Below are 14,804 nucleotides of genomic sequence, written 5' to 3' on the forward strand. Positions count from 1 at the left end.
TTTGTCCCTATTCCAGAAAGATCTAGTGGAGCTAGAGAGGCTGCAGAGACCAACTGTAAAGACCAAAAGGCCTTAAAAGCAGAGACTGAGGGGCCCAGGACACTGCAAGCATGGAGAGAAAATGCAAAAGATAGAACTAAGTCTTACAAATAACACAGGAGATAGGCTGAAGAACTACCATCCACCTAGTCCTGCAAAACACTAAGGGATACTTGTTTCAAAACACAAATACTTTACACAACCAGAACCTCAAACTTACTGCCACTGGATGCTGCATAGGCAGGCAGTATGAGCAGACTAGAAGTTATTAGACAAATTTTTGGACAACAGACCTGTTGGTGAGTACTGAAAGGATGAAGCATCTACACCACCCGTGCAGATGCTTATTCTCCTATTTACACTTCAAACACTTTTGCCACTGGGGCAAACTATTCAATAGAAACTATACTGGTGTGGCCCAACAAGGTATTTCTACCTCTCAGAGACAGTGTGGATGGGGAAAAAAACCACTATTTTAGAACAGCGACTGGTACATATCAGTAACACAGCCTTGATGCTTCCTCCTGAAAAAAAACAGAAGTCCTGCCCTTTATCTTTTTTTCTTGTTTAGTGTGCTTTGATTTTCTGTGCAGCACCTCCCTAAATATTATACAGTGAACTGGCTTATACAAGGCTTTGCATTTTAATTTGGGCCTGAAAATCAAGAAATTAACAACTGAAGCGCTCAAGATCCCGGTTAGATTTTTGCAGCTTTGACTCAAGCAAGTTTACAGACTCTTCTCCATTCTTTTCTTTCCAACTCTTATGGAAAGCGGATTTTTTAAACCATGGAAGAGACTGCAAGGTTACTTTCCACTCAGGAAAAAAAAATCCAAACCCAAACCAGTAAGATGCGACAGATTTAAATTCCACTGGAACAAAATCAAGAGATTCCCCAAGTAGACTTCATTTTAATGTAGTTTCTCAAAAAATATATTTCTCAGAAAAACAAGTTTGCTGCATAAAGGGTTAGAGAGTGATAAAACAGAAGTGGTGCCACTACACAACATACAACTGAAGAGCAGTTTTTAAGTTCAGAGGATGAAGTAGCTCCATGCACAGTGGATAAGAAACCCAAAACAAAGTGGAAATTTAATAAAGCAACTAGTTGATGCTCAAGAGGTTCCCAAAATTGCACTGCATGTTAACTTTAGAACATGGTGCAGATTCTCAGTGTGATTTCATTAATACACAGATTATATCAAGTTACAGAGAAGACTCACATTAATCTTTATAACATTTTTAATGAACATTTCAATAAGCCACACAGTCTATTTTCTTATGTCAGACTCCTGTGTGTAGACTTCAATAAACCTGTTAAATGCAGAGTAACCTATTCTATGAAATGAAGCAACTTTGCCTTCTTTGAATTAACTGTACTGTGCAGCTTTTAAACTCTTTTCAAATAAACTACTTAAAATGATACTTCATTTACATAAACTTACCTTTTTCCTGTAAATTCTGCTTGACCCTTCTTATTGAAGATGAATTTGGAATCATTATATCCCCATCCATTCCACTTCAAAAGTTCTTGCCTTAAAGGGAAAAAAATACGTGAGTGACAATATTAGCATATTACAGATCCAAAATGACTTTCCATTTCATGGTTTTGGAAAAAAGTCTTACCAGACAGCAATTCAAGAAATCAAGTACATATCGGAAGTTCATAGCTTAGAGCCAAAAAAAATTCTGAAACCACAACCACTACTAATTCAGATTGCATCCTATGACTTGAAAGACCAGCTCTATAAAAACAACCACCAGCTTAAGTCATTGCACACAGTATTGAATCATAGAATCATTAAGGTTGGGAAAGACCTTTAAGATCATTATGTCCAACCTTTCACCAAACACCACCATGCCAACCAAACCACAACACTAAGTGCCTCATCCAGTCATTTCCTGAACACCTTCAGGGATGGTGACTCCACCACCTCCCTGGGTGTGATAGCCCTCAATGCCTGATAGCCCTTTCAGCACAGAAATTCTCCCTGACGTCCAACCTGAACCTCTCCAGATGCAGCTTGAGGCCATTTCCTCTCATCCTGTGCCACCTGTTACCTGGGAGAAGAGACCACCCCCACCTGGCTACACCCTCCTGACAGGGAGAGAGTGACAAAGTCACCCCTGATCCTCCTTTTCTCCAGGCTCAACACCCCCAGCTCCCTCAGCCACTCCTTATCAGAGCTGAAGGTCCTTTTCCACTGGGCCTTTTACTTTGCAGCCACTCTGCCCCCAGCCTGCAGCAGTACATGGAATTGTTGGGACTGAAGGGATTTGTCAGTTTGTTTTTCTTCTGCTTAGAGAGGGAGGAGTAGATCACTGGTGATATGGTGGTATTTTCCAATTAGCAAGTGTAATGTGTGAAAGATGCTTGGTTTTCACTCTATAAATAAACATCAGTATACGAATAGGTAACATCTAAATATTTTCAGAATAAAAAAAGACATTTAGTATTTAGATTTATTTTCTTGACATATAATAGAATTTTCTTGACAGAGAATAATGATTTTAGTTGCTTCATCACTACTGCAATCCCACAGCATTCTTAACATTCAGTTGATGAGGCACTTTGAGACACAATTGGACTGAAAGTCATAAATAACAAAACCTCAAGGAGTGCAACAATAACATATCAAATGCAACCAGAATGTGATAGCATAAAACTACAGATATATAAAGACCATACTCACAACTGCCAAAATACAAGCAGAAAATTGAAAAATCTTAAGCACAACCGTATCAGAAGTTCTCTTAATGAGATGAAATCATCAGAATTGTATCAGTGTAAGTATATTTAAGACTTAAGAAATACACTAGTAGTAATTATTAATCACATTAATCAAGCTTTGCTTTAAAAGTTTGTCATTTATTTACATTACAAATGAAATTACTAACCCAGAAACTGAATTTTAGTTAAGAAGAGACGCATCTCAAAGAAGTCTGTCAAAAGATCATTTACCTCCCTGCCCTATATACAGTAAATGTAGCTCTTACTCTGACTGCTTAAGAAAAAGATGATCAGGAGTGACCATTTCAAAAAGACCTTGTGACTCAGAGAAAGCACTGCCTCAATCACTTTCAGCTCCAGCATTACATGCAAGATAATTGTGTGATGACTGATTACCAAAGGTTTTCATTATAAAGATAATATTAACACAGGCTGCTGACATACTATTAGTGTAATTCAATAGACTTGGCTTCAACAAAATCTATTTTCTTCAAACTGTCTGCATGCAAGGTTTTAATTAATCAGATGGAAAACAGCCATGGTCATGTATTTCATTACAACTGTTTGACAAAATTGTTTGACAAAGCCTTTGACAAATCTGGCACTTAAAGCAAACTTTATCAATAACTGAAAACTGAAATGACTCTACACAGTTTTGTGAAATAGCCAGTCTATGTTGTTCCATACTGAAGAATCAGTTCTAAAATTTCACCAAAATTAAACTGAGCAGAGCTGTCCAGATAGAGAAGCCTCCTCAGCTGTCTCCTCTCTCTGATCTTTACACATGTAGAGTTCATACAGGAAAGGACAAGGATCCACTTGTGTTGCATAGCATGGGAATGCCTTGTGCTATTGTGCTGTGTGACAGATTATCAAAAAGGGTTCTTAAAGTATGTTTTGCAGACTTGCCCATTTTCATCCTTATCTCTATGTATGTATATTTATAAGTGTTGCATATATTTATACGAAGTTCCACAAAGAAACTAAGTCATACACAGTGGAGCTGCTCCCAGCTGAGAAGGTGACACAGAATTGGCCAGCTCAAGTGATTTTTTTTTTTAACTAACTGTTCCTTTCAAATCTCAATCACTACAGTCCTCCTCAAGGGAAGATTTCTCCCTCTGCTGACTAAATGCAGTATTTCTGTATACCTCACCTCTGTAGTTTGTTGAATCCTGTAAAGTCAGAACAGACTTGATATTACTAAGCAAAATTGAGGAAGGCTCAAACTGCTTCCCTTCTAAGTTAAAGAGGGAAGTCCTCTTGCAAGGCAGTGCCAAAATAAATATGCCAACAATGAAGCATGAATCAGGCTAGAGAAAGTATCTGCAAATCTGGAGACAATCAGAGCAAGACACAAAAGGCCACGCCCTAAAGAAACTAGAGACATGAGAGAAACTGACAATGGCCAGGTTTGAAATTATCATTAGTCCTGATGTCAGTACAGACAGATACTTCCCACAAAATCATAGGGAGGTATTATTAATTAAGGACAAAAAGATAAGACTCAGATATGAGGTTTTTCTGGTCCACTAACTACATTCCCATCTGCTTGCCTGTTCTAAAGGCCTAATTTCCTAGGTTGGTGTTAAACCACCTGGCACTTTGATCAGGCTCTAAAACACAGAACGGTTTAAGAGTTTTAACTCCTAAGTGTTTATTTTCTGGTTGAACTATTCCTGAGTAAATCAAGTACACAAAGCATTAGTCTGTCAGACAGCATAGCTCCCATCATTGGTGTGATGATCGTAATTAAATTAAAATCTAAAGTAACAGTTTGCATGTTTGTTGAAGAATAGTTGACACAAACATCTTGGCTACCTTGAAACACAAAGGCAGGAGATTTCACACCACCACCACACACAATGGGCAGTACTATATCTTGTGGCAGGTAAACACCAGAACAAGAAACTTAAGCACCCAATTTCAATATTCAAAACTATACTAAACAAGCCAGATTTCTATTTGGAGACAGGAAGGGTTGTTTTTGGAATGAGTCATTTTACATTTATTCCTTCTTTTCTTCCACCACACCAGAGTACTGCCAATTTAAGAACCGTGGTTTGATTTACATACCGCAGTTTTTAGCACTTCATGCCTACATGCTACAAACAAGTCAGAGGAAATACTACATATGGCTTCCCAAAAAAGTGAAGCCTAAAGAGGCCAGATTTTAAAAGAAAGGCTGATTTGTAAATCACACAGCCTGAAGAAGACCAAGGTGTTCAGATCTTGTTGCATTACCATCTGAAAGGTATGTTCTTCATAAGCAAGAGCAGGTGAACCTCAAGACTCAAGAGAATTACCCTCAGCAGAGAGGAAAGCAGAAGACATCCAGAGGAGATCTCTAAGCCTTTATGACGACAGAGGCAATAGCAATGTCATGCTCATATAATTCAAGACTGAACTTTCTGGAAGAGTGTCACATATTAGTTGCCATACTACCCAGCCCAGGTGCAAGCAGCTTTGCCAGATGAAGCCAGGGCAGCGTCCTACTCTTCCCTACGTCTGGCTCACTACCCCAGCTCCCTCAAGTAAGGGAAATACACTGTAACACACACTGGCTCTGCATTGCCTTGTCTTTCCAGCTTGCATTTGGAAACCAAAACTGTAATCTGACTGTAGGAAACAGAGGGCAAGCAAGGAAAAAAGGTCTTTTAAGTGTTGTAACAGCATTTCTCCCTCGGCATTTTTATACTGCCCTTGCACAGCATTATTTCTACAGTCACCATTTCCTAGAAAACACTTTTCACACCCCAGCTGCAGCACAGGACTCCCACTGCCCTCTAATGCCCTGGAGCAGCAATCAGAGCTGCTTGCCAGATTAGCATCATGCACCATGTTTACCTTGGCTCTCAAGAATGATCCAAGCTGCAACTGAGCAATCGATGTACCTTCTATGTTTCCCAAACTTTTCACTCCCAGTATCATTGTTAAGATAATATAATTAATCTTATATGCCAGATGAATATAAAGGGCAGAAAGGACTACTGACGATCTGCAGACTTAAGCACACAAAAAAATCCTCCTCCTCCATGTAAAAGTTCCCAATGTACCCAGTGCTGTCTCTGAGGACTTCAGCTACCTGTTCATCTGCAACTAATATGTACTATCATTATACCTAAACTTTTACAAATTATGTATCCACTAACACATCAATATCTTGAACTGAAACAAAACTACCCTTTCAGTAATTGCTTCTATCTTCATTCTTCAAAAATTCAAGGATTTGGTTGCTACATGTTAAAATAACTGAAAAAAAACCCAAAAAAAACCCAAAAAACCCTGAATACCTTGTATAATATCTGAATACATCCAAATATGTTAGGAAGTCTCATATCCCAGCTTGAAAAAAAAAAAAACTGCTGAGTTTGACTTAGTCAAGTGACACGTTCATGCTATACATGTTGTATGTGTAGCAAGATATAATTTACACACCCTTCTGGTTTTCTTCCCAGACTCCTTTCCAAGAATATATAGCCAAGACTCTCGCCAACATCTGACATTATTCTCACTGTAAACTAAATGTTATTCAGTATTGTACCCAAACCGTCTTAAAGATAACACCATTCCTACCCAGTGCATTGGCTCCAACAAAATATCAAGCTCATTAACTACTTCATTTTAGACAGAAATGTGGAATATTTTAGTCAGAAATAGTAGAAAATAACTATTACTTTCTTGCCTTCTAGCTTAAATGATAGAAATTCACTTCTGAAATATACGAAGTAGTATAAATCAAACCTTGCTGAAGATTTTTGATGTATATGTTTATATATATATGTACATGAAATTATATTGCGTGAAAGAAAATAAGTCACCATGGAAGCAATAGATTATCACAGTGTGACTAGTTGAAGTGAATTTAAATATTTCACTTCCTTACAATGCCCGACACTAAAATACTAGTTTGACTCACTGGATAAGGATTTTTGGATTTTTGCAGTTGGGAGGCAGGAGGATGAACCCTGGCCCACCAGCTGAATTAGTGCTCCTAAAGAATCCAGTCACTCAGCTGGGCAGGCAGAGGCCTTTGGACTACACCCTTTCAACAAACTGTACCTGCCAGCAAATCTCAGGTTTTAGTGACTAGCACAGTGACTGGATGAAAAAGTTCTCATCTCTCCCATAGGAAGCTGAAGGATAAGCACAGAGTATCCCACATATAGCCAAGGCTTCTTTGGAGAAACAAGATGAATGTGCAGTTCAATCCAGCTGGAGAAACATGACTCAGGTGGAGCAAAGTCCAGATGCTCCCATCAGTTTCCTTGCAATAACCACCAACACTGTCAATTCAATCACCAGTGGATGCTCAGCATTAAAATCACATACACATAAAATATTCATAGGCACTGCTGTTGCATAATGGAAGAACCAGCAGATTCCTAGAAATCAGTTTAATGTGGCAGTTTTAAGGGCTACCACATGGGCTTAAGCACCAGTTTTTGCCTAATGTAACACAGTCTTGCAAGTTTTAGAGTTCTTGCAAAACTCAGTGTGTGGATGCAGTAATACTGAGGCAGTTTTATGGTGGTAAGGTGTTACAAGAAGACATTACCCAAGGAACAACTCCTGAGAGCCTACCTCAGCTGGACTTTGGGTTACCAACCCAGCCCCACAGCTGGAAATTGAGAACCCTTTACACAGTGGTACCAAAAGATCGCTCTCCCTCTCCCCTGGAACAGTCCCACTTGTCAACCAAGCAACATTACAGAGTGCTTTTGAAGCCAGCAGTAAATTAGCATCAGTGCCTGAAATAAAGAAAGAATATGCAGCCCAAGGAATTGTTTCAAGAACTGCTTTTGAAAGCATCATTTATCTGGAGAGGAATGCCATTCTGCAGGCAGAGAGTATCTGCTGTGTTTGTCATTCTTATACTTTTTCCCTCTTGGAAGACCTTCCCTGCAGCAAACCTAATAGAGCTGTTCCCAAGTCTGAAGTCAAATAACACCTGTTTTATAACCTTAGACACATTCAGGTTCTGTAGCCCACACTTTCAGCTAAGCCCCGCCAGATGCACATACACCGATTCAGTTGCTATTCTGTTTGCTGAATATCTAATATAACACCAACCTGGGCTCATAATTACAGTTTAAACCTACAGTAAGCAGCAAATGCAGACAAGCAGATTTTAGGCATAAGACATCAAGGTACCCAAAAGCAGAGTGCTTTTCTTTAAACTATTCTGATAAAACACGTGTTCACTTTCCTTACACACATTCTTAGCTTTGACTATTTCATGACTCTTCTTTTCAACACACTGTAATAAACAAAGCCCCAAGGAACAAGGAAATTAGTGTTTCTCTACTGTTCTTCCACAGTAAATTAGGGCGAATTAAAGATCTAGGAAAGCCAAGACATTATAATCATTCTTTCCAGTAGACACTTGGCCAAATGATGATTCTTATGCAACAGAATACTTTACTAGAAGCTCTCTCTACCTACTCTTCCACCTACTACTTCAGCTGGCACCAGTTTTGTTTTTATCTCTGAAGAGACTGCTCTACTACAAAATGCACACACATGGCTACTTCCAGGCAGTAAATGAAACAGCATGAAGAGATCAGTCCTTTGAGAAGTATTTTCTGAAAGTTTGCAAAACCAGGAAATCTGCTTTGCTGCCTTAAAAGAAATAACCTACTGAAGGAATCAACTGTCTGCCATTTTTCTGCGCAAATCAGTTCCTGGATACCTTTTTACCCATCCCATAGAGAATGTTTCAGCATGCTTTGTAGCAAACACAGCATGGCTCAAGAAACCTTTCTGGCCTACACCATCAACCCTGGTGGTGTTGCATAAAACAGCCACTTTTAATATAATAACACTACAGAGGTATTAACACTTGTCCATCACATTCAACCTGCAAATTATTTTTAATACTTCACATTATTTTCTACAAAGAGGTACAGTAACACTTCAGCAAAATCTAATTGACTGCAGCCTGCTACACTACTGATCTTCTTAATTTGCTACAGCTCAAAGTAGCTTCTAGTCCAAGTAATCACTTTAATCTATTGCATTATCAGATTATTCTAATTCTACTCAGTTTAAATAAACACATCAAGCTTAAATAAACAGCTATATACACATTCATGTTCTTGTACGTAACAGTACAGATCTCACTAGATAACAAGCAGCTGATCTACAAAAGTCTTTCAGTTGTTGCCATAAACTGCTACTTGCTCTCATAGAATAATCTATACTGAGCTTCACATATTAAACACTTCACATTTTCATCTAGGTTCTTTTTCTAATAAAATTTAGCTCATGAATATATCCAGTTTGGCTTACTTGGTATCAAATGATCTAACAAGAAATACTGTGTTACATAAATTTTTATAGAGTGCCTATACTTCATCTTTCTGACATGCAACTACTTGGAGCTACGTGTTAGACACAAATTGTTGTCGAGTATGAAGTCACTTTTACCATCAGATTATGACACTTTTTTCATGTTAGTGTTTCCATGAGAGAATCTTCTTTATCTGTTCCTCAAGTATTAAGTTTGACTAACAGTTAATTGCTTTGATGCAATCACAACCTCCTGTGAACTGCCACACCTTCCTCAATGCAACAGTTTCTTATTCTTCTGATTTCTTAAGACTGGTGAAATGGGACCAGCCCTTTCCTTCTTCATCCTTTTTCATCACCTTAAACTCAGAAGTCAGCTACACCAGGATACAGCTTAGCACCACGTGTTGCTTAAACACTGTTTTCTAAAGGATGAAGTCTTTATTATATAGATCACTGAGTACTGGGGTAAGATACAAAGCCTCTCTGAAGACATTTATTATTTTCAAGTAGGAATTATGCTGCTGCATAATAATATGATAATTGTTAGCAGCAAGAATTCCAAGTGTCTATATGAAGAAGGTACGGCAACATGAACACATTACCCTGAACAACCTGCCTGTGAACTTGACACAAAGCAGTCAGCTCACTACACACTCATCCCTTAGTTTACCCTGTGTAACAGTATGTCCATAATAATTAAAAGATATTCACAAGCCTCTCTTCATCCCCTAGGAAAGCAGCTTCTCTGCAGACAGATAGGATAATCAGGAGATCCTGTCCTGCTTTCTGCTGCTCCAGGACAGAATAAATTTTAAGCCTACAAGCTACTGAATCAACGTTTAGTTAAACTAAATCAATTATCCCTTTTAACAAAGACCAAATGGTTGAAAGTTTGATTTAAGTAAGTTATACTATACAAGATATTTTGATGAGATCAGTATCAGTGCATGCTCCATCCCTGAGGCACTCTTACTTTCTAGCACACCCAGGAGTTACTCTGGTACAGCTCTGTTCCAGGAAGTTGCAGCACCTGACTGCTTCCAAAGCAGTGCAAGTTCAACACTTCATGTATACACAGTTATTCTGAAGATTAAGTAAGTTTTTAACTAAAGTCTCACCAGCAAAGTGAGCTTTACCAGTCATCAAAAGTCAATAGCATAACATAAAAGAACAAGAAAAGTAATTTCAAGAAGAGTTACTTTCAGGCTCAATTGTTTTACCAACATTTTCAGCATGACTATCATCCTCTTAAGGCTTCAACACACACTGTGTAACTATGATCCCATCTTTCACTGACACACTCAATTAAAAGACTACATTCAAGCCAGGAATGCCACTGAGAAATAACATCTCTCTACTCTTACAGTACCTAAGATTTTCCTCAAGAGGATACTCAGGCAAATAGTTGCTTGTCTTTTGAGGAATTTTCCCATCTCAATAACTATAACTTGAGAAAGCAGAAAGTGTATTACAATCCTTAAACACATCAATATGCAAATGCATTGCTCTGTCTTTTATTTGGAAACAAGAAGAACTGGATGAGACCCACAGACTTTCAGTCAATGCCACGTACTCTCCATCCTCCCCTTGCTGGTGAGAGATAACGTCTGGATAAGATCTTTAACAGTTTGGTCGTTGAACTATCAACAAGAAAGCCATGTTTCTAGAGGCCACTGTCTGCTGACTGTTAGAAAAGCAGCCAGGAAAAAAAAAAAAATCTGTGATCACAGACCTAAAGTACTACAAAGGGTTTTTTTCATCAAAGCAAGTCATTTACTTGTAGAAGAAATGCAACATGAGGAGAGTGCACTGAAATCTACTAAAGTAGCATCCATAGCTTTGCTACTATTTTAGACACTACAGGAAAGATGCAACAGGTGTAAAGAACAAACATTTTGCTTAAGTACTTTTGGCTACAGCTTTGCTAGGAAAAATCAAAGTATCAGGTCGAAAGAGGCAGAAGACCTGAATCAGCATTCAACAGATTACAAGAAAACAGCATCCAGCTTTGGATTGTCCTGATATTACCAATAAATGGCATGTACTATCTCTAGGTCAGTTATTTTTACTAGATTTTCCCATCAACCTTCTTGGCCTCACAAATAAAAACCAGCTCCAGATTAGGTGTGAGTCACTAGAACAAGACTCAGAAATTCATCACTTGCCCCCCCTCAAATCAGTGTAGGCAACAGAACTTTCTCCTCCATCATTCCAAAACCTGGGTATTATTCTCAAACACAAGCTCAACCAAGATCCTAACTTCCTAGCCATACTGAAGTTATCAGAATTTTCACATGCAGCATCTTAGGAGTGTTTCAACTGTATCTCAGATGTTCAAACAGAAACTTAAGACTGAGATAAAGCTCCCTTTAAGTTTTTCTTGTTTCTAAACACAGAAGAAAAAGGCTGGGCTCTAAGTAAAGCAAGAAAGTTGTACCTCTGGTGAAGAACAAGCCAAGCTTTCCAGCAGCTCCCTTACACCTCCACAGCAAATTTTTATTCTGAATCCAGATCAAGTTATTTAGAGTAAAAATATTAATCCATTATGATGATCCTATAGCAAATCCTAATAGGGGAGAGCAATGTCAGTAACTTGTAGAAGTACAGGTGTTAAGTTCCCCAAGCCTGTGTCTCCACTGAGAAAGAAGCTATCTTTGAGTTCACAGACATCTTCACAAAAGTTTGTTTCTCCTGCTCTTTACAGATGCAATAACCGGCTGCAGAAATTATAGAGCAATCCATTTAAAATAAATCCCTGAAAAATAGCTAAGCTGTTTTTTTTTCAGAAACAGTGATTGCTTCCTAGATACAAACCAAACAAAAACTCAATATGGAAGGCAACAACTTCAGAAAAACCCATTTGTCCCAGTGAGAGCACTGTTTGACTCATCTCCTGCACAAGCACCAAATTCCCCTCAATGAGAACTAAAGGCTTTCAAAGCTGTTCACATCTGACTGCATGTGCATGACATGCCAGTCCTCCCAAAGCAGGCACGTTCAGCCTGTGACCATAGGCCACAAACTGCCTGTTGGGAGAATCCAGGCTTGGATTCTCTTTTTGAAAAGGGTGGGAGCAAAGCATGGGCTGAATGGACTTTGCTCAGAGGAGGAACAGCTCTTCTATTCACTGCTTGCCCAGTCTGCCTCTGGACTGCCCCCATGCACTAATGAACTAGTTCCCATCCACAGCTCAAGGGAGAACAGGAGGCTGTCTACAACCTAAGCCTTAAAATGCTCTTACAAGATAGAAAGCCAACACACATATAGAAAACCCACATGTGAGAAAGGAGGAGCAGTAAAAGGACACCACAAAACTAATACAAGTCCACCCCAGCAGAAAGGGGGCCTCATGACAATAAGTTACATGGAACTACATAATGGTATTATAATTACAGCATTTAAAAAAAACTCTAGCAGAAAAACAAATCCAAGAGCCAGTGAAAAAATTCTGAACTACAGGATTTGACTATTTATCTTCTCTTGGTGTAATGTAACTGATTCTTTACTATTACAGACAGCAAGAACCAGAAAAAGTTGTTCATAACTCTAAAATGATTAATTTCTAAGAAACTTTTGTTAGAGCCTAATGTATGAGCACACTCTGGCACTATTTACATCAGCTGAAGGTTTCTGTGAACAGGGGAGGACTGAGAGACCAGACACACGTGCTACATTCCTCATTAAAGCAGTCTCAAAGTATTTACAAAAACAAAACTTTTCCATCATATCTAAAGATGCTATTGAGATGCCCGTGAACGGCTTTCCATTCTAACACCGTGTCAGTTGCCACAGAACCGAGAGAGGCTGAAGACCGCCTTCTCTCGGTTTCCTGCAGCCCCTCAGCAGCGCACGGCCTCAGCAGCTCACGGCGCCCGGGCTGAGCCTCGCCCGCTCTCCACGGAGCCCCGCTGCTCCCGCAGAGCCCCCGCGGGCCCTCCCCGGGCCCCGCCGGCCCGCGCCCGTCCCCGCCCGCCAGGAGAGCGCCGTCCGAGCGCTGTCACAGCCAGGCCCCGGCCCCGGCCCCTGCCCGCAGCCCCGGCCCCGCGCCCCGGGAGCCCGCCCGGCCCCGCCCCGCCGCGGGGACCCCCGCCCGCACCCACCGCTTCTTCGGGATAGAGCCGGAGGCCGGCCCGGCGGAGCCGCCCTGCGCCTTGCAGGGGCTCGGGGAGAGCGCTCCCCGCCCCGGCGCCCGCGGCGAGCCCCGCAGGTGCCCGGAGATGATGCGCAGCCGCCGCCGGGCGGAGGACGGGGAGCCGCCGCCGCCTCCCGCTGCCTCCCCGGCCGCGGCCGCCATCGCTTCCGTGTTGTGGCGCGACCGCCGCCGGGTGAGAGGGCGCGCGGGCGGAAGGCGCCGCCCGGCGGCACCGCCCGCCCCCCGCGCCCGCGGCCGCTCGCTCCCGCTCCCGCTCCCCGCACGGCGCGGCCGCGGCTGCTCGCAGCGCTGCGCTCGGTGGGCAAACCGGGGAGAGAGAGAAAAGGCCTTATGAACGATTTCCCGCCTCCGGTGCTGTAATTACAGCCCCTCTGGGTCGCTGAACAAACTTGAGAGAACACAATGGTGGCCTTCAGAGATGAGGATTGCCTAAGTTAATGATGAAATGCTAATTCATGGCAATAGCATAGGCGGGTTACTTAAGAAATGGGTCGGTGAGGTGGCAGGTAATCCTACAGGTGTTACAGATTTTATCGTGGCTGTTGACAGGGGCACAAGGCCCTGGTGAGTGCAGCCTAGCCCGGCTGTGCGGGAAGGGAGGATCCAGGTCCCGGGGATCTGCTCCCGCACCACGAGATGAATGGTGACCGACTGCTGGGACTGCATCCCCTTCTGTACCTGGGGTAGCCTTCACTGGGCCAATCTCTGCAGAGATTGACAGTCCTGACTGTATTTGGGCCATGTGGGAACATCTGGGATTCACTTTGTAGCATCACTTTGAAGAGGGAGAAGAACTGGGATTTAAGGTGAGATAGAGATTTGCTGCCAACCCCAGGTGCTTTCTGCTGTGAATTTGCCTTGATGCACCAGAATGCTTTGGATTTCAGTTCAGGACAGGATGTGAAAACTGGAAACATTTTAAAGCAGAACAGATGAGAAGAGGATTTTTTTTTCCATAAGGGAATGAAAAAAAGCTTAACAAGCTGAGTCCCTTACAAAAGACTAAGATGGGTTATCAGTCATCAAGTCTGTAAAAGACTGCTATGGAGTGAAAGGAAGCAATCAATCTGCAGTTCATGTCCCAGCTAGGTTGGTGAGAACTAATTAGCTCAAACTTCAAGATATAACTTCAGTATTAGCATTAGACTACTTTCTAATGGCAGTGAAAATGAAAAACTGTTGTAGTCTGCCTAAGTAGAGAACAAAGTCACCTTCATTAGACAGCATTAAGAACAGACAACATACATCTATCAGACATATTATAAGCAGTTCTGCTCAGGGCAAGGTGATGGGCTAGATGACCAGCTCAGATTAATTCCAGCTTTTCCTCTGTGACATGAAGTATCTCACACTGTTGAAGCCTACTCTGTTGACACACAGGACCTATTTTCATGATCAGCTTTTGCCACTGACTGGCACTGACCAGCTTTTTGGAAGTCCTGGTGTGGATTGCTGGGATCTATGTGATGGCTCATACTTTCATAGTGACATTTTGTCTATCAGTGTTGATTTATTTGTTCTTTTCTTCCTCAGATGTTTGTTACATATGTGAAATAAAATCCCATGAAAATTGATAAAACTCTTGCC

General features: G+C 41.1%; 1 protein-coding gene across 2 annotated transcripts in view; it reads right to left on the reverse strand.

The window, feature by feature from the left end:
* The window catches only part of AGPS (alkylglycerone phosphate synthase), a 50,776-nt gene extending 37,378 nt beyond the window's left edge, over positions 1-13,398 (reverse strand). The window contains exons 1-2 of one of the 2 annotated variants that reach the window (XM_056496340.1): positions 13,165-13,398; positions 1,485-1,574 (exon numbers count right to left, since the gene is read on the reverse strand). In XM_056496340.1, the coding sequence (XP_056352315.1) occupies positions 1,485-1,574; positions 13,165-13,358 (284 nt within the window). In that variant the 5' untranslated portion in view covers positions 13,359-13,398. The remainder of the gene's footprint in view (positions 1-1,484; positions 1,575-13,164) is intronic. The other variant, XM_056496339.1, reaches the window with a different exon arrangement.
* Between the last annotated feature and the right edge of the window lie 1,406 nt (positions 13,399-14,804).

Source organism: Oenanthe melanoleuca, chromosome 7 (assembly GCF_029582105.1).
Source record: "Oenanthe melanoleuca isolate GR-GAL-2019-014 chromosome 7, OMel1.0, whole genome shotgun sequence".
NCBI lineage: Eukaryota > Metazoa > Chordata > Aves > Passeriformes > Muscicapidae > Oenanthe > Oenanthe melanoleuca.